The sequence below is a fragment of the Amblyomma americanum genome, chromosome 11 (assembly GCF_052857255.1).
Source record: "Amblyomma americanum isolate KBUSLIRL-KWMA chromosome 11, ASM5285725v1, whole genome shotgun sequence".
Taxonomy (NCBI): domain Eukaryota; kingdom Metazoa; phylum Arthropoda; class Arachnida; order Ixodida; family Ixodidae; genus Amblyomma; species Amblyomma americanum.
Genome location: NC_135507.1, coordinates 4,478,828 through 4,498,557, shown reverse-complemented (window position 1 = coordinate 4,498,557; position 19,730 = coordinate 4,478,828). Strand labels below are relative to the sequence as shown.

At 43.9% G+C, this 19,730-nt stretch overlaps 1 protein-coding gene across 12 annotated transcripts in view; it reads left to right on the top strand.

Annotated features, from left to right (window-relative positions):
* The window catches only part of LOC144110542 (CAP-Gly domain-containing linker protein 4-like), a 43,256-nt gene that overhangs the window by 7,393 nt on the left and 16,133 nt on the right, over positions 1-19,730 (top strand). For 8 of the 12 annotated variants that reach the window (XM_077643547.1, XM_077643545.1, XM_077643544.1 and 5 more), the window contains 7 exons: positions 4,263-4,560; positions 7,630-7,885; positions 8,876-9,019; positions 12,898-13,118; positions 15,209-15,344; positions 15,850-15,996; positions 17,140-17,271. In XM_077643547.1, the coding sequence (XP_077499673.1) occupies positions 4,297-4,560; positions 7,630-7,885; positions 8,876-9,019; positions 12,898-13,118; positions 15,209-15,344; positions 15,850-15,996; positions 17,140-17,271 (1,300 nt within the window). In that variant the 5' untranslated portion in view covers positions 4,263-4,296. Of the gene's footprint in view, positions 1-374; positions 487-4,262; positions 4,561-7,629; positions 7,886-8,875; positions 9,020-12,897; positions 13,119-15,208; positions 15,345-15,849; positions 15,997-17,139; positions 17,272-19,730 lie in introns of all 12 variants that reach the window. The other 4 variants (XM_077643550.1, XM_077643549.1, XM_077643543.1 and 1 more) reach the window with 3 other exon arrangements.

Below are 19,730 nucleotides of genomic sequence, written 5' to 3'. Positions count from 1 at the left end.
TGGACCTCACATGGAATGATACCATAATGTGATCATCGCCAAAATTCAAAGTCTCAGTGAAGTAGGCTGCATTCATCCGGGTCAAGCGTGTGTGAAGACAGGTTGCATATACCAGCTGTTGCCCCGGCCTCAGGCGGTCTGCCCAGCAGCTGCTTGAACTTGGCATTTTGAGCCATATGTTTTTATTCCTTGGTTCTTGGCGGCCTTGCTGTTGGCATGCAGCAGAGCATCAAAGAAATCCGCGGGAATGAGCCTTTCCAGGAACTGTTTGGCACAATAAATGTCGTTTCCAGTCGTTTGGACTGCGTATTTAGTCGCGGGGATCCCTGCCTGCAGTAGTCGCTTTTCAGCTTGAGCAATGGTATGTCTTTCAGTTGGCGTACACACGAGGATCGGCAGCCGCAGAGACTTGGGGACGAGTCCATGTGATATGCAACAAAGGTTGAACTTAAGGTGCCTTTGGAACGAAGCCAGCCTTGTCTTAAGGTTGACGAATTGCCAAATCTTGGTAACAGCAGGTGGCCCATGTTTCTTGCGAAGAGCAACATTGCTGAGAGGGTTTGACGGAAAGCCGTCTGGCAAGGGAAATTCAGCATATGAAGAAACAAACACTTGCTAAAGTCATACAAGAACGAACTTAAAAAGCATTGACGTTTCAGCACCGCTATGTACGGGTGCCTTATTCACAACAGGATGAAGACGAGATGGGCTGCTGCTTACATAGGAAAAACGTTACGTATCATGCAGATGTATATCCCGGGAAAAACGTTACGTATCGTGCGGATGTATATCCCGGGTAGATTGCCCCGTGTACTGTTAATCGCTTGCTTTGTCATTTGTATGTGACGGGATTCCTTGAGCACGCGAGTAGATAATGTTTTTTCTTTTTCAAGTATGTGCGCAGCATCCCAGTCAATCAACTGGCCCGTGTTTTGCTGGTGTTCAGCGAGAGCGTTAGAAGCCACTTTTTCGTTCCTGACGTCATGCTGGTGTTCTTTGAAACGTCTCTTGAAGTCCCCTGTTTTGCCTATATAGGCTGCACCGCATCCTTTGCAAGGATTTTGTAAACGACCCCAGGGTAGTTTGTCTTTTCAAGCGGGTCCTTTACCCATACCAAATGGCTTCCGAGCTTGCTGGATGGGACATGGACAACTTATCACATATCACTGACACCAGGGGCATATGGGATGGCTGCACATTTTTTCTTTTTGGCTGCTCTTGCTTCGGCTGGAGGGGCCGCAGCTTGTCATTCTTATGACAGAAGTACTTGACGTGGGTATCCGTTTTTTGTGAGCTCCTTTCTTATGCAGTGGATTTCAAGAGTTTTGTATGGGCTTGAACAACACTTGAAGGCATAATTGTAAAGCGCTGCCTCAACGCACAATGAATGCCTTCTGCCATGTGGTGTGAAAACTCTCATTCAATAAAAGTGTAGATGATAGAACAGGTGCTGCCATTTGTTTTGTTTTAAATGTAACAACACCATTTAGAAAAGGGCAAAATGCCCATGACAAGGTGACCTTGCCATAAGCGAAAAAGTGGCAATCGCTCGTGACGAGCTGATGTCGTCATGAATGCACCTATATGAATATGCATTTTTTGTCGTTTTATTAGATAGCAATGGACTGTTAACCTACCTACGGGGCTGTGTTCGCCAATATTTTTACGGTCCCAGTAATCATGGGTTCGGTTGCTTGCTTCTTGTTTCAAAAAGGAAGTCTGTGTTCAAGCTTTGCAAGCAAAAAAATGAGTGCGCCAAGAGCAGGTTAAATGAATTACCGCCAAGTTTATATGCCATGACAGGTTGGTTCCATAAAGTCTAAATTAAGAAGCTGCAGGGGTATTCAAAGCCAATTTTATCAATGTCCATGGTTCACATTAAATTTATTGAAGAAGTAAAAACACATTATTAAAATAATTTTGTCTGCGTGCAAAGGAGCGCACCGCGATGCAGCTGCCCCCTGGCATTCCCATGGTGGATGTAGTGCTCTTTATGAAACTTGCAAGACAGTGGCGCCAGCTTTTGCTCAAGGTAATTTTGAGAAATTCTATGGAATCAACAGTAGGGAATATGTGACGTCGCAGTTTCCAGATGGAACCGCCAGGGGCGCCAGGTGTTGGTAATTGAAGCTGCCGGGAGCCAGATGCGGGGGTTGGTTTGTGAGCTCCGACCATGCGGGCCTCTTGCGTTTGTTTAGTGTTTTCATTCAGGTTTCGCTGTGCACATGTACGTGTGTTGAAAGCAAGTACGTTCGGAGGACTTTGACACCTTAGTGGTGCAAACGTTTTTTTTTTGCAAGCACTAAATATCGCAAAGTGAATGTGGCAGTCTGCAAGCTTCTTAGCACTGACTGGGCGATATGTGGCTCATTATACATGGTGTTACACCCACGCTGAACCCACCTTAGCACCCACCTTTCGTGCTGTTTACAATGGGTAGACATACAGTTCTGACTGGAAAACAGTGGAAGCGAACATCCCAGAAGGCTGCAGGATGTAGAGGAAACCCATGCTGCAGACGAGTGTTTCGCTGTCGAAATATGTCGGCTGAAATATGAATAAAAAAGGATAAAATAGAAAAAATAGACACCTGCACTAATGAACAACAAGAGCTTGGCACTTAGTTCTAAATATAGTCGCTTACTTGGCCAAAATTATTTCCGGAAAGCTAAATTACTATTAGCCATATTTTTACAGACGTCCGCAATATTAAAAATTATATACCTCGGGTTCTTTGATAACATGCTTTTGCCCACGAAAAAAACAAAAAATTTCTTTCTGTGAAAACATAAATAAAAGACAAACCTTTAGCGAGCGTAGTCTAAACAGCGTCAATAAATAATACAACATGTTAAATTACATCTCTTGTAGAACTTCATGTGCTGTGAAAATTAACTGCTCATGTGAATGTCATCCGTGTGCGTATTCGTCTTCATTTTTTATTATTTTGCTTACAAAAGTACGAAATGATAGCACTCGGAGCTAGTGCTCTGTTCTAAATCAATCATTGCGAGTAATTTTAATACACAAGAAACCATTTAAACGACAGATGCTTTTTATTTCCAGAATCACAGGGCACAAAATGACCCACACAAGCCAGTGTGTTCTGCATAGAAATGTACTGCCATTGTATCACATTAACTACATTAATCTCTGTCGTCAAACCGGCAGAGTTCCAGAAGACATTTCGTAGACGAGAGCAAATTATGTTGGGAATCTCATTATGTTGGGAAGCTACCTTACTGGCGCTTCAACTCCTTCACCAGTGGCTAGTGCCACGGGCGCCACGACAGCGCAAACTGGAACTTTCGCAATCACTGGCAGTGCGGCGCGCTCGGTGGGCCCCTCCTATGGGAGATTGAGCGGCCGTTGTATAACAGATGCCTCACTAGTGGGGCACACTTCACTGGAAATCAATAACAAAATTATACTCAGTCTAAATACTTTCTACAAACTTGACATGATGAGAATGGCAAGCCCACAGCACATGCATGTTGCAGGTGTCCTTTAGTGCCAGTAGAAATTGAACTTTCACTGTAGAAATTCCATTTTGCATATATACTTCAGGCATTCAGGCATGGTTATGTCTGTGGTACGAAAGATTCAGTGAGAATGACTGTTCTGAATAATGTCTCTGCCCTGCATCTTTGGTGTAACACTTAGGAGTACAGGCCTGACAGTGAGTTTCACTTTTGATTGCTGCTTTCGATCTGACTGCAGAAGGTGAAATGAATACGCCTCTTTACATAGCTTCCTGAATGTTTTACTTCTGCTGAGATCAGGTATTCTAGAGGCTCACTGTGAAGCAGAAAGCACAGTATTGCATCATGATTTGTGTCAGCAGCCAAATTTATAGTTTTTTGCCTTGTAAAGCTCCACACTTACTGTTATTTAATGTTTCTGCCTACTGGTAAGCCATGGTACTTCATAGCTTCTTTGGCCTTAAACCTTATGGCTGATAATACACACTTCTACATTAATTTTATACTCATTTCACATTTAAAACCATTGAAGCTGAACACTAACTGGCTATTGGACAGTTGGTGGCCAAGAATGAAGAACATTATTTGTGTGTTGTCTGTCATGACAGTGTATATGCACATCAGAATCTGCTAGGGACTTCTCCGACATTCTGTGGAGCATTGCTTTCTACTCGCTTGTCAACCCTCACAAATTTATTTGTCATCATGTTCATCCAATACTGCATGGGTATGCATTAGAGAAGTTCCTCTATGAATTTTTATGCGTTTAACTTCCCTCAGCGTGCGTCCGCCTTCTTGAAGTAGCGCTGCCTTGATGGGTGTCAGTGAGGTCGAAGACAGCAGAGATGTGGCCAGGAGAGGGAGCCACGTGGCGAGGCAGCATGCCATCGTGTACCAGCCTACGGATGCTCCAGCCTGTCCGCAGTGCCGCATGCTGGACGTGCCCTTCTTTGACACCGACTGCCCCAGCTGCCTCAACATCCTGCACAGCGATGAGACCACAGTGCCCGAGATTTTTGCCATACTGCGGCAGTGGGTGCCTCGCACTCAGAAGGACATCAAGACGCTCGCTTCAGAGGTATGTTGGTGTGTTTGCATTCTCACCACGCTTGGGCTTGGAAAGTTGGTGCGACCCCTTCAGCAGCGATAGCTACATAAGGGACTTCCTTTGGGGGTACAGTGTGTTGAACGTTTTCATGGTCATAAGACTATCATGTTTACTTGCTGGGCAATGGTGGAAGCCAACAGCTTCCTCCATATGTATTTCATAACAAGCCTTGTCTGCATTATGCTGGGCAATGAGATTGTTATCCGATCGGGCTTGTACCACAAAGGCCGCAGGGGCTGTAGGTTCATTGGGTTCACAAAGTCCCTTGGGTCAATAGGACCCGAAGGGTCCCTTTGATCTACAGGGGGCAAGTGTGATGTGGCCCTGTGGGCCTGTGTGGGTAGTCTTGAGAATGTGCCATTCATGGCTACTTGGTTTGTGTTGGCTTGGGAGTAAGTGCTGTTACGGATAGAGAGTGTGATATAGATACAGGTGTCATTTTTCACTCTAGGATATGGCAAAAATATAGAGTTGTTCAAGCATTTCACAGGTGTAGAGGAGAGAACCGCAGAACTTAAAGGAAAGTGAATGTTGCCTTAAACCTTAAAACTTATGAGTTCTCAGAATTGTAAATTTTGTGCCAAAGGAGGTCCTGCTGTGCACTTGTCAAACTGATTGTTTAGACGCTGAGCCTTGGAGGAGCTCAGCTGTGAGATATAAGGTTATAGACTCTAAATGGAATGTAGCGTGGCTGTTTCTTAGTACAGTGGCAAATAGTGCTAAGCTATCTAAAGCAAACAGTTGGTGGTAAAATTGAAAAACTTTTGCAAAACACAACAACAGGGGCTAGATTATGCAACTGTGACAAATTCTGTCACAAGTTATTGACAGTGACGTCAAAATGACGTCACGATGAGACGTCACTATGTGACGCAATGAGGAATTAGCCAATTACAGCAGGGCAGCGCCCCGAGAGCATTCGAGAGGCCGTCTGCTTATTTTTGTAAAAAGAAATAAGAAATAAGCAACGATGAAAATAACTAATATTTTATTTTGTCAAAACATTGTGTTTAAAGTTCGAAAATATTAAGCAAAACAAAAAGCGTTCTAAGTTGTGCTATTAAATTGACTGGTGGGTAACTTTCGGTGCTGCGGGGGTGTGCTGACGGCTGTAAAAAGGCCGCTCTGCACAAAAGCAGCTGTTTCACGTCATGTTATTGTTTTTTTGCGCGGTGTCTGGAATCGAGCTACTGTGCGGTTGACCTAAGTGCACAGAAAAATTTCAACGAATGCAATGAAGGCTGCGTGACTACCGAGCGAACTTGCAAGAAGCGCATGGAACGAAATCGACGAAGGCAACATGCTGAAGTCTGTGTTGTTTGGCTCTTTCAATCGATGACAAGAATGCCAAAAGGTGAGGTGTTGCAGTATGTGACGAGTGGTTGTTTGTTTCTTTCCCCTTGGGAAACAGAAGACGACCACGAAGTGCCATTTGCTCGGAAAATAAAGTGCTTTGCCAGCATAAGCGTGTTTTAATTATACGTAGCTATGTGTCACAGAGGTGACGACGGCACCCACCCCTTCTGCGCGCACCAACTTTACAATATCCTGCGCCACCCGCCGCACGCATTTGCTCACCGCTGGTTGTGCGATGCCGACGTGTGCCTCGCTACCAACGGCAGCCTGAAAGCCGCCCGTGGCAAATAACCGCAATGCACACAGCACCTGCCGCCGCACCGACAGTGCACTCTCACGCAAACCTCCCAGTTCATCGGCGAGTTCGTCGCACAAACACTCCACAGTCTGCTTCTCCAGTCGAAAAAGGCATCGAAACAGCTCGTCCGGCAAGTCAAACGCGTCTTCGTGTGCCCTCCTTCGCCGTTGCTCGCGCCAGCGCAGCCGCCTCAGTCGTATATCGCCGCGTACACCGCCGCCATTTTCTGTCACAAACTCAACGGTCAAATTGACGCCCTCAAAACTGTGACAAAAAACTGTCAATTAGCGGCTGCATAATTAGGTGTGCAACGTCATCACTTCTGCCATATCCGTGACGTCATCAGCAACCACCCATGACGCAAAAAAGCAATATGGCCGCTGGCCACAACCGACCAATAGGAGCGAGGCTTATTGACACCTTTGTGACGAGTTTTTGACAATTTTCCTAATTGACAGTTACGTAATCTAGCCCCAGGAGAGATGAACACACGTGCATCCACTAACAAACAAAAGTCATTCACTTGTTTAGTAAGTAGACATTTGGTTGTTAAGACAACACGTTGTTAAGACAACACGTTTTGTTGTTAAGACAGACTCTAGTGTACACGTGTGTGCCTTCTGGTTTTGGGCATGGTCTACTACCTTTTGGAGTATGCACTGACTTATTTACAAGAAATGTAGAAAACGGCACCATACCATTTGTCACAGTCTGTAGGGTCTTCTCAGCATTTGGGCTAAGCTTCAGTGGAAAGTGTAGCACGTGGATAAGAAGGCTGCGGTAGTATAGGTGCTCATTTTTGGTCTGTTCTCAGAGTTTGTTTCATAATTGCACGAGGGCTGCAATTAATTGCCATTGATCCCACTGGCCCCATTTTGTTTTCGGTTAGTGACAATACATATTTCCCAAAATGCAGACCTTCATACTTGAGGCTTCACTCCATGTTTGCTCCATGCTTTCCTTGTACAGATGCGAAAGAGGGGTACACGCTCAAACACGTCCACTCACTTTGCCTGCTCGAAACCAACTGAGTTCGTCGCATTGTGAAGCTGAATGTTCCCCCTCCTTCCCCCCAAACCGGTTTCCCAATCTAGCGCTTGCGCTCGCCACGCCGAGACTTGTCATATTGCTTTCAGGACAGACCCTGTATGTTAGAATGGGAAAGAAAAAAGAAAGAAAAATAAAAGGGCCCAGTCCATTGGGTTAACAGTGGGATATGGCAGATATTTCAAAACAATGCTAAGCTATGTCTGGCAGACTTCTGTTGTCTTCTTATTGTCTTTATTTATTTCACGCCGTTCTTTCCAGCTGTTTTGAGAGTTATAATGTAGACTCCCAGCAATTACTTAACATAGATAATGGCTAGTTTTGTTTGTTAAACGCAGATTTTGAAGAGAGGTGCTCATGTAAATGACCGTGATGGCCTGACGGACATGACGCTCCTGCACTATGCCTGCAAGTCGGGGGCCACTGGCGTTGGAGACTTGACGAGCTCCACACAGACTGTGGGCATGCTGCTGGACTATGGTGCAGATGCGAGCTTGCGCTGTCGCTGGACTGACATGACTCCTCTCCATTATGCGGCTTACTTTGATGTTCCACCGGTCATCGAATTGCTGCTAAAGGCTTCTAAGAAGGCAGGTGAGCAAAAAAAAGTGTCATTGACCTTCTAAAGCTGAACTAGAGAATGGGATTACGGAGATAAGAGATTAACGAAGTTGTCACCACACCACAGATCAAAGACTGCAGTATGAAAAAGTGTAAAGCAGTTTCATTCACATGATCAAGCAGAAGTAAACGTCACTTCTCGCAGTCTGCAAGAGATCTTGAACGGCATCCAGAAAGTCTATCTGTTCAAGCGATAAGGGGCCCCCTTTTTGTTTATTTTCCTGAACTAGCAAGACAAGTTTGTTTCCTAAATCCTGGCAGTTTTGCTTACGTAATAAAGCTGTATTGAAAACAAAAGTTTATGGAATTTTTTTGCTTTAGATGAAGTGTATTACCCTTTCCTGAAATAAAAAAAATGACCGTTTTGGTGTGGTTTTCAAAAAAAAAAAAAAAGAAGTCTGTTAGACTGCCAGGTGGTCGAAGGTAGTAATTCAAACCCTTTCATTTGGCCGGCCTCATGCCCACAGCTTTGGTGCATAAAAATACATTATTAAATGTCTGCGTGAAAAGAGAGGCTGACAGAGAACAATATGTGGAATAAGACAGCCACTTTTTCCTGTCCTAGGAATTGTCATGGTATTGATAAGAAAAACATGGGGAGTTTGCCTTAACGCGCGCTTGTGGCTGTCCTGTCAGGCTCATAAAGTTTTAAGGTACAGTCGTGAGTAAAAAAAATTAGCACAATGACGTCATCGGAGTGACGAAAATGTCAACATGTGACTGGCGCGGCGCTGTGCTTTGCGAACACACTTGGCACATTTGTTATCGGCGTCTTCATAACCACAGCACCGAGTGTTGCTAGCTCCTGCTGTGGTGGCACGTCACTGTAGTGCTAATCTTTTTTACTTGCGACTGTACGCATGGGTGTAATACGACAAGGAGTGCTACGTGGCGGTGAGGCCAAGCCAGGGAAGTGAATTTTCGCCCACCTTACTCTCAGGATGCTTCTTTCATGCTCGCCAGACATTGATAGCCCCTGCCAGGTGTTTGATGGTGGAACGCCGCTTCACATAGCGGCTTCCACGCTGTGCCTCGGGGCGGCCCAGACCCTTGCAGACTGTGGCGCCAGCTTGACCAGCCTGGATAACTTGGGAAGGATTCCATTTGGTGAGTATGATCGAGAAATAGCCTGCATTTTACGGTGATAGCTGGATGAGACACTACCTGCAATACGTTAGTGGTTCGGTTGAGATCTATCAACCTCAACCTATAGTATGTATGAGACACTTTACCTGGGTTATCCAGATGAAGTCCTGGATGAAGTCCCAAATGAAGTCCCAACTGAGGGCCCAAATGAGGTCCCATATGAGGTCCCAAATGAAGTCGCAGATGAAGTCACAGATAAAGTCCTAGATGAATTCCAGATTAAGTCCCAGGTAAAGCCCTGGGCAGCTTACTGGTCAAACTCCCCGTTATAACTTATGTGTATGGCAAAAGCTCCTCCATTTTCCAGCATGCCAAAGAATTGATGGTGAACGATGATGGTTCAGGCGGGCTTGAGCCATAGGAAATACCGTATTTACTCGTGCAATTTTTTTTTAAATTAAGGGTAGAAAAAGCGGGTGCACAAAATATGCGAAAACTTTCTGAGGCGTCCTAAATCTTTATAAAGGTCATAAAGCGCAATATGTACTGTATGTGTTGCTCTCTATACGTAGAGTCCCCCCCTCTTGCACCCCTCGCTGGCTCCGCCTAAAAAAATTGACTTCCACCCTGATCCATGTTATGTAGTCTCTGCGATACAATCGTGAAGCCAGCAGTGGGAGGCAAAGGAGATAACAGTCAATATAACAGTGCCCTTGCTTGCGTCTCGGTTAACTAGCAGCAAACCAAGCAGCAAACAGTTCGGTAGTTTGAGATTCAGACACGTGCACGCCACTGTTCAGTGTGAGCAAGCCAGGTAAACTGTGCATAGTTCGTGTCCTCGCCACTCGCACCTTTCGCAACCACACACGGCGAAGCGCTGACGCACATCTTCCCAAGACTGCCTTGAGCGCACCTGCGTACATGCTGGTGGTGTGGCATAGCAGAGAGCGCAGAATATACGAGTAAAAGTTTTTTGTTCAAAAATTCGGGTAAAAAGTTGGAAGTACACAAATTGTGCAGGTAAATACGGTATTTGGATGTGCATGGTAGGCAGTGGATTCTTTCGAGAATGCACCATCTTGGGTCATGTTGTACAGACAGGCTGGTCGAGGGTGCACTTATACAAGAGAATGTGTCGGGTGCATTGCAGCTAATGCTGTTGCTGCTTCCCGATGTCCAAGATGAAAAGCCTTGGAGTTCTTTTGATTGCGCATTTGGCTGATCTCTCATAAATAGATCAGTTGGTTACCTATTCACAGATATGTACAGTCGCGGACAGAGTAATATGGACCAAGCTTAGATGTTCAAACTCTTTTTTTTTGCGTTGTGTAATGGAAATAGAAACGTTTGCTGCCTTTATGTGTAAGGGCAAAAGTTGAGATGCTTGCATATGCATAAGCATCTATTATTTTTTGCTAGGTATTGCCTCAGAAGACTTTGACTGCCAAATCACGGTTCATTTACTTCTGTCTGCGACTGCACATGCACACGCATGTGTGGATCTTTACATATGCTATAATTGATACTATGTACGCCCACTGTCAAAAGTTAATGCAATGCAACTTTGATGAAAAAAATTGAATTTCTTTGTGTCAAGTGTACATTGCCTGAGATTGAATGGTGCACTGTGTTATTCACGAGCTTAGATTATGTGTTCAACTGATTTCTCATAAATAGGTCAGAAGGTTACTATACTCATCAATTTGTACACGCACACCTGAATCTTTACGTATGTATAATATGTGTGCCTACTATCGAAAGTTAATGCAATGCAACTGTGGTGAAAAATTAAAGGGACGCTGAAGAGAAATTGAAGTTGGCTTGTATCGATAGAATACCAGCTCCTGATCACAAAAACACCTCTTTCACTGAAAACAATGCTCTTGTAAGGTAGAAAAGAGCACAAACAAGCTAAAGTACAGGTATCACTGCCATAGCTAAATCTCACAAGCACAAGCATGATGACGAAATACCCGAAAAACAGCATGAATCTGTGAGCCTGACAAACATGCATGAAGGTTGCGTGTTTGAATATTGGAGTAAATTTTGTTTTGAAACCACTAGTGCACTTTTATCACGCAAGGAAGACAGAAAAAAGAAAACTTGATTGTTGGAAGCCAAAGAAAACCTATACTTGGTGGCGCAACAGGCGGACAGCTGAGTTTTGGTATGTCTTTGTACCTTGTGGCTATGTGCTGCTGCTAGTGTGTACCGCTCGTGGTCAGTAATCATGGAGTTCACGTTTATGTCGCTTTTCGGCTATTTCGTCATCAGAGAGGCCCGAGTTTGAATCAGAGTGGCGGAAAAAGCTTTTTCAACTTTGAATCCAAATCTCCTAGCAATGAATGCATCTTTTGCTGCCAGACAAGCAAAGAACAAAGCCACGAAGTGCTGAACTCTCCGATTTGGTAGAGTTTTCTCAAGTGGCCCTTCAAGTTTTTTTGTGTCAAGGACTCATTGCCCTTGACACAAAGAGATCGAGATTGGATGGTGTACTGTGTAATTCACACGCATGTATCCATTCCAGGCTGTGTTTGAGGATGGTGATGAAATTAAGATTTTTTTGCTGATTCATCATGTTCCGAAAGTTGTACTGCAGTTGTACTGTTACATTACATGGCGATTTCAGTGTTAGAAAAAGTGCAGTGAGGTGCTTTGTTTTGATTGATTGAGAGCAACATGTGCATTTATGTTGCCATAGTATAGCCAGTATGTAAGGAACAAGGCCAGGAGTAATGCTTGACTGAGCGATTGATGTAGTCATTACGGCTGGGTTATCACTGGTGAATTGCAACATTGTTGGGGTTTTGGAAGTGCAATTAGTGTTTTTTTTTTTCCATTGAAACTTCTTTGCATAGCTTTACCCAAAAGTACAGCCATGCACATGCTATTGGTTTCAGTTTCACATGGTGCTTCTGCAGCCTGTGTATCTGTCTTCATCAGAGGCATTGCTCAGCAAGCTTTCAATGTGCAAATTTAGTGTAACCAAAGTGGGCTTTGGAGCAGAATTCAAAATCTGTTTATTTCTAATGGTTGCTAAGGTTGTCTGAGACAAATTCTTAAATTGTGGTATCGCTTGAACTCCAGAATTAGCAGTAATTTGAGTAGAAGCTTTATGCTTTTGCATGGGTGTACACAGGTGTGAAGCTTACAGGAGTAGAGGAATGAATTTGGTTATATCTCATTGTGGAACTCTAGTCTAAATAGCATTGAACTATGCCTCACAAGGCACTTCAAGCCTGTTCATTGCTGTTCACCACTTTGTGGCATCCTCTGTGCCCACCAGCACAAACTAGCACTTGCACTGCTCGCACTTCTTCGCATAGAGGCTGCCGTCCTGTAGTGCAGTGTTGGGTGTATTGGGGCCAGCACCACTTGCGCTGTGAACGGCAAATTTAGCATTTCAAATTACTCTTGCTGAATCTTGTTTTACTAAGGTGTAAATTGTCGGGCAGTTTTTTAGACCGCAGCTCTTAAGTGCCCGTTTCTGTGTTCAGCGTCTGTGTAACCGGCACAGCGGAGGATAAAAGTATGACAGTAGCAAAGAGAGCTTGAGGAGGAAAGCGAAGGAGGAGGATACAGCGAGAGTAGGCAAGAGCGGTGCCACAGAGGAAAACAGAGGAGGAGGGTACTGCAAGAGCAGTGCTTTGCCTGGAACAGCTGCGCCTGCAGAATATATCGCCTGAATAGAGGTTTAGCGGTGGCAGATTGCTGTGTGTGCTGCTGAAGGCGAAAACCAGAGCCGCCTCTGTTTGGCACTGCGTGCTCCATCTGCGGTCGCCTATGGTTCAAATACGGCAGCAGCCGCTCTAAGAAATTGCATTACTGAGAAGCGCAACTATCAGTCGTTTTTTTTTTTTTAACTTTCCTTGTCTGTATTCTTTATTTTTGCCATACAGAATGTGTTCCAGAGATGAGAAAAGGCGAAGCGCTGCCGAATGAGGTTAGCACAGCTTGCAACATGCGGGACCTCCTGCGCTGTTCACTTCCATCTGGCGTCCACGGCTCGGATGGCAGTGCCCAACAACAGGAGGCGGCCCCTTCTCCATCAACAGGGCGCGTACTGCTGCAGTCACTGGGACTCAAGATTGGCGACAAAGTCACCGTGGGGGGCTCTAAGGTGTGGATTTTCTTGAAAACCAAGGAACTAAATGAAATAATTCCGATTCAACATACAGTCAACATGATGGTTCGGCCTGCCTTGCTTTGTCAAGGTTTCTCGACCTTTGGGAGAAGTGAGACCATTCTCAACTGGATGACCAAAAAAAAGCTTAACTTATGTTAACAATTTTACAGGGAAATGTCGTTAATTTGACCTCATTAATACGGAAATCTGGATAACTTGGATTGTGTACATAGTCCAGGCCAATGCCCATTTAAGTATATGATGTCAGAAGCTCGTTAATTTGAATGAGCAGCTGAGTTTACATGCCATAGGCAGTGTCATTGTATAAACAGCACAGGTCATGATCATCCAAATATCGAGTGTTACGTCAAATGTCACGCTAGAGAGGTTCACTTGCACGCAACAGCAGTTAGGGGGTGCCATTCCTGAATGATTGTGCGGTCACATAGTTTCGGTTCTCCTTTTCTTGGTTTCGTTCCAGGCAGTGGCTATGATTGCCCGGCAGCGCATCGTCCAGAAGTAGTTTCATGCATTTCCAGTAGCTGGTTGGCGTGTCTTTGGCGTCTTCATTTTCTCACAGAAGGCGCCTTGCTTCTGTCCCTGTAGTTCTTTCATTCTTCCCATGCACTGATCGACCAGCGCTGATCACATGCTGATTGCAATTTGTACAATGGAGCCTCCTGTCCTGCAGCGATGCCGCATGTGAACTGGCTCTACTGCTACCACATCGAACAGTGAAGGAGGCCGTGCAGGCCTTGACCATTCTGGAGCAGTTCTGAGTAGACATTCCTGACCCTTCACATAGTATAGCATTTGAAGGAACTGTCAGACACTGTTGATTCCACTCCATTTTCATATCAAAAGCAGTCAACCATTTCTAAGTTTCTCACCAAATCAGTTTACTAAGATGCAAAGTTCCTGGGTGTTTTTTGGGGGCAATTCGTTAAAATGTGACCTTCGGATAATTCCAACATTTTTCCTATTCTCCTGAAATACGAATTTATGAAGTTTTACTGTGCTAGTGCTGGTGTGTTCCACATCTGCTATTGTAGGGATGACTGGCACAGATTTGTGTTCTCAAGTCTAGCTTTTTTTTTTTTTTCGTGTGCACATATACTGTTGAAACTTGAAAGTAGATGAAAGGGCAGCCATTGTTGCTGATCAGTTCGTGAAGTGTTGCATTCAGCATCTATAAGTAGTTTGTTTATTCCTCAACAATGGTGTGCTGCTATTTTTATGGGCATTCTTTTTGCATATTAGTGTTGTGAAATGTCTTTGCAACTTAAGCCACTTCAACTCCTTTGAGGTTCTTCTGGAAGTTGTTCTTTCGAAATAGCTTGATACATTGAGTGCTGTTCTCATTGCATTGCGTAGCTTAGAGTTTCGTTTGTTGTCTTTAGGCTGTGGCAGCATTTATTCTTGAGTGGAGGAACAATCGAAGCGCTCAAGAGAACCTTGCATGTTCATACAAGCTAAAGCTAAAGGAATAAACAGAAACAGGTTTTGAGGAAAGGAAAGAATGCAGTTGCTATTTGAGTCTCAGTGGACACCTCAACTGCACCATGAGGGAAAGTGTGAAGGAGGGAGTGAAAGAAGGAAGAGGGAAAGGGGCATTGTAAAGGAGGGCTCTAGAGAAATTCTGGCCATCTGGGTTTCTTTAACCTGCAGTGACATCATACAGTGAAAGAGGAGAGGGGTAAGCTTGTGTACATGGCATGTACCAGGCTGTGCTTAACTGTACTGTATTGATACAATGTAAAAAGTTATTTAATGTGGCTTTTGTAGACATCGAGTGCGTTCTATGAAAACTAAGGGGGTAGTTCATCGTAGTGGCATGAAAGCCCCTGACCAGTGGTGTTTGAGGTGATGGCCTGTGAAGTGCTTAAATCACTGAGTGAAATTGTAAGGAATGAAATTGTAAGAACTATGACAGTGCGACATAATGACCTCGCACAAATGACATGGCAAATAAGCTGCTCTCATGGTGAAAAATTAGACTGCCATTAATTATCATCTTGTGAGGCATGACATTTTTAATTGTGCAGTTATTTTTATTACTGGTATTAAAGACTTTTATTTTGCAGGTTGGTACACTGCGTTATTGTGGCACCATCCATTTTGCCACTGGTATCTGGGCAGGAGTGGAGTTGTGCAATCCCCTTGGCAAAAACGACGGCTCGCTTGGTGGAGTCTCCTACTTCCAGTGCCCTATGAATCATGGTATGCACCCGCTACTGTTTCCCACTATGCGGTGCTTGGTTTAGTTTTGCTGTCTTTGGTTGTTCTGTAGCCCTGTCGTTTCATAGTGCGAGGCTGTAGCTGTACATGAACATCGCAGTGCAAGAAGCGCAAGCCCGGATTGCTAGATTTTTAGTGCGCATAAGTTACTTTAAGATGAGGGTATAACTTTGAGTTACTGTAGGAAAAAGATTACTGTAAACGCAATTTTCTTTGTGCTACAGTTTCAGTGTCTGCCGCTAAATCTTGGTCACGTTTCTTTTTTTCATGCCTGCCTTAAATTTTTTAGCAATATTTCTGCCGCAGAATATGTGAACACCTTGCGAAAGTTTCTTCCCTTTGGTTGTTTCTCTTGCTTAGCAAAATGAATTTGAGGAGAGTGGCATTAGGTAACTGCATTCTTTATTCTGAGGCACTAGTTGACTCATCCAAAAAGCCTGTGTGCAGAACCCCGTGGCACATGCATCTTTCTTTTTCTGCTGTGCAGGAATATTTGCACCCATTACAAAGATACAGAAGTACGATGGCAGCCCTCAGGTGGATGCAGCGTCACCTACAAAACCGAGCAGGCCACCAAAAAGCATATCATACCCGAAAGTGGATGTGTCTCATGTCTCCTCAAAAATTGAGACTGGTAAGTCATGGACAAATGATATGATAGTTGTGTGCAGTATGAGATCAATAGCCTTCCGCAGCGTGCAACAGTTAACTTTTCTAGTGTGTAACTGGTGATTTTATCAGCACTCTGTAAAAGTAGACTCTGTTTGAAAAATTTTTGCGTACCTGCTTTTGTGCCTCAGTGGCAACGTCATTCAGCTGCTGAATACAAGTTTGCAGGTTTGATCTTCGCCACGGCAGCTTTATTTGAACGGAGGCAGAATGCCCAAAATGTGCCTTTACTGAGGTTTCGATGTCCAATAAATAATCCCTTGCATTAGAAACTAATATGGAGTCTTCTAATATGCCACGGCTAATGTCCCATGGTATCACTTGTGCTCACAAAAAATTAGCTGCTGTCAGTTTTTGTGGGTTGACTCTTTCTTGACAAATTTTTGCTACCTGTTTTTTGTATGTTTTCATCTCCTCTTTAATTTTATGCTGATTGTTCAATATCACATTTGTAAATACAGTGCAGTCCACTTATAACGATATTGAGAAAACTGAAAAATGCAGTTGTTATAATTGATAATCATTATATCTGGACCGGCAAAAAAAAAAAGCAAAAAGAGCACACCCATGTATTCCCCCATGCATGTAGCAAGAAAAGCGAACATGCAAGAAAAGCGAATGCTTTAAAAAAAAGTAAATTTTCAACCATCTCAGGCAGAAACTGCGTTTGTGTCAGACAGCTTTATAAGTGGTATATATTTATATCTGGTATCGTTATAAGTGGATTGCACTGTATTGTGTGCTTTGACACTAAATAAGTTTTAGAACCTGTGGCAAATGTAATGATAGGTGGTACGCATAGCTACTAATGAGGCTCAAAAAGAAAATTGCAATATAAGAATAGCAGTATAGGTGGGTTGAATACTTATACAGAGCAAGATGGTCTGAAATGGACTATCTTTGTCATTTGGTTCATCGTGTGGTGAAGCAGTTATATTACAAGGCCATCGGCGCATGTCATTGGCTCTATAGGTGGTGTGTGGGGATGTTGAATGGCAAGCAGGCTCGTTGGCTCTGTGATCAGAGGATATGTTCCTTCTTTCTGCTTACTAATTTGCATTGGCATGGACATAAAGTGCTACACACGGCTTGCTGGTTGGTGTTTCAGGCTTGTCAACGCTGAGGCAGAAGCAGCATCTGTATGACCGAAAGAATAACAAGCTCTCCATCGGAGACTCCGTTGTTGTTGGCCAGCGCAAGGGCGTCGTGCGTTTCCTGGGCGAAACGCAGTTTGCACCAGGTTCATGTCTTCTGATGTTCTCTCCCATTCCTACTGTTGTGCTTGGCACATGATGGCCTTAGCTGCCTATGTGCCATGATGGCCTTAGCTGCCTATGTGCCATTAAAACCGGCAAACAATTATATTCCTACTGAGCGTGTACGAATTGTTATGTTTTCGCAGTGCTGGCTGTATAAAGGGCTTTCTTAGAGGTAAATGGCATTGGCGTTTTGTTGAATTTGGATTGGATTTCGATTTGGTGGCCTTGCCAAAAAGCGCAACTAAATTGTAACATAGTCGTAAGTTATCATGAGAAGCTACCTCCTGGTGGCCAGGAAGATAGCAATCAGTGTAGCCTTAAAGGACATGAAGTAGACATTCTCGAAAATGTGGCACCATCTGTAGCCGCTGAGTGCAGTCATGGGGGATGGAGATTAGGATGTGTTACAGTGTAACCCTCTCGCAGGTTCACCCCAGAAGATTGTAAAAAGTTTTTTTTTTATTATTATTATTAAACTTAGCTATTTAAAAAAAAATAGCTTTTAACATCTTACTGAATGCTAACTGTTTTGTGTGCCTTATGGTTAAGTTACAGGAAGAATTATGGTGAAGGCAGTAGCAGCCAGCAATATTGTTGCTTGAACATTTCTTGTGTGGTCAGCACGTGTGCAGGATTATGTGACATGCTGTTAGAAATTACTGCAGAAAAAGCAAAACCCACGAGTGGGACTTTCACTTGCTTATATAAAGCACTCTAAATGTAACAAGTAGTCAGTGGCGGGCTGGTAACAAGTGGAAAGGTAATTAAAGATAATTAAATAATTAGTGTATACATACCTACTAAAAAAATAATAGGAGAAAGGTGTAAATTGAATAACCATCTAAATGAAAATGCAAATGTTCCTTCGCAGACTTAAAGGTGCAACACATAAGCAAAGAAAATGGGAAACATTTAATACTGAGTGGTAATATGTTGAAAAATATGCAAAAAATTTGCAGTAAAAGCTTGTTAATTACGACTTCACAGGACAGGAAAAATTGTTAAAAATGTACAAAAGTTCAAATTATTGAATGAGCACGAAGAAACTGTCAAGGACTACTTGCTACTTGCATCACACTAAATTTATTTAGTGAAAGACTGTGGGAAGTGGGGGCTTGCTTTTGGCATAAAAATAATGGGGCAATGCCTATTTCTCACATTTCCATCGATGCTTTGTTGTGTGTATACTGTCGAGAGCATTGAAGAAGAATTGCTCCAAAATCATAAGAGCGTCCCCAGCATCCTTCATGGGGCAACGGGGTGGAGCTTCACTGTTACCTGGTCACACCTCTCACAAGCAGCACTGCGGTGTATGATGAGGCTTCAGTCACTGCATGAACAGTGAATGGCATGTGACAAGTGCACATTTCGGCACACTGGAAGAAAAGAACGACACGGAAGAAATTGAAGGAAGCGCTTAGCGGAGCCAAAGCAGGGAGAAGAAAAAAAAGGGAGAATGTGAAGAAAATAAGGCTAAGAGGAGACGAACAAACACAGCTCTTCGTCTCCTAGCCTCATGCCATTGTGCTGCTTCATTTGATACTATGTCTGACATACTTGCATACTCGCCCACCAGTTCGTGTTGTACCAGTAGCACGCCACTCGGGAGAGGTTTTTATCACTTCATCTCACCCCCACTGCTCTCTGTGCATGCACAGCATTGCTATAGTGACGGAGACGCGGCTAGTTGTGACATCTGCCTCCCACGGTGCCATGGCCCCAAACCCATTCGCAGTGCTTAGGTTAGGTTAGGTTAGGTTGTGCTGTGCTGTGCTGTGCTGTGCTGTGCTGTGCTGTGCTGTGCTGCAAGTGCAAGTTAGCTGATTGAGCATTTGCGCCAAATTTGCGAGCTGTGGTACTTGAGCATTCGGACATATTGTCCATTACCAGCACTGTGCCTCGCCATGGTGGGCTTCATGTCAACGGCACCTGAAGAGATTCTTAGAAGATATTTGTTGCATCCAAAGAAACAAGGAAACACGTGGGCAGGATATACATAGAGCCCTTCGTTTTTGAGCAAACCCGATTTTACCCGATTCTTGCACCCCAAACACATTGCTTAAAAATCGAAAATGCCCTTTCTAGAGAACACGCAAGGATAAGGGAATGAGTTGCTCGTCAGAGGGATCGTGAAATGATTTCAATGGGCATATTCTAGTGCAGGAGATCTGTGGTGTAGTCTTTCTTGGTATTCGTGTCAAATTTGAAAGCTCTGCGTGGACCCTATAATTTAGAAATAATTTTTAAAAATTGCTGCTCGCAGTAGATCGCTACCTATTAGGGTGACACACATCACCGCACGTCCCCTACCCTTGATGACATCAGTGGGCAAACGGGCGAGTAACAAAGTAAGGAAACCAATTGGGCTATCCACTTTGACTCATGGATACTTTGACTCATGGATCCGATTGGCTGACCTATTGAGCCCATTTGGTCCGAA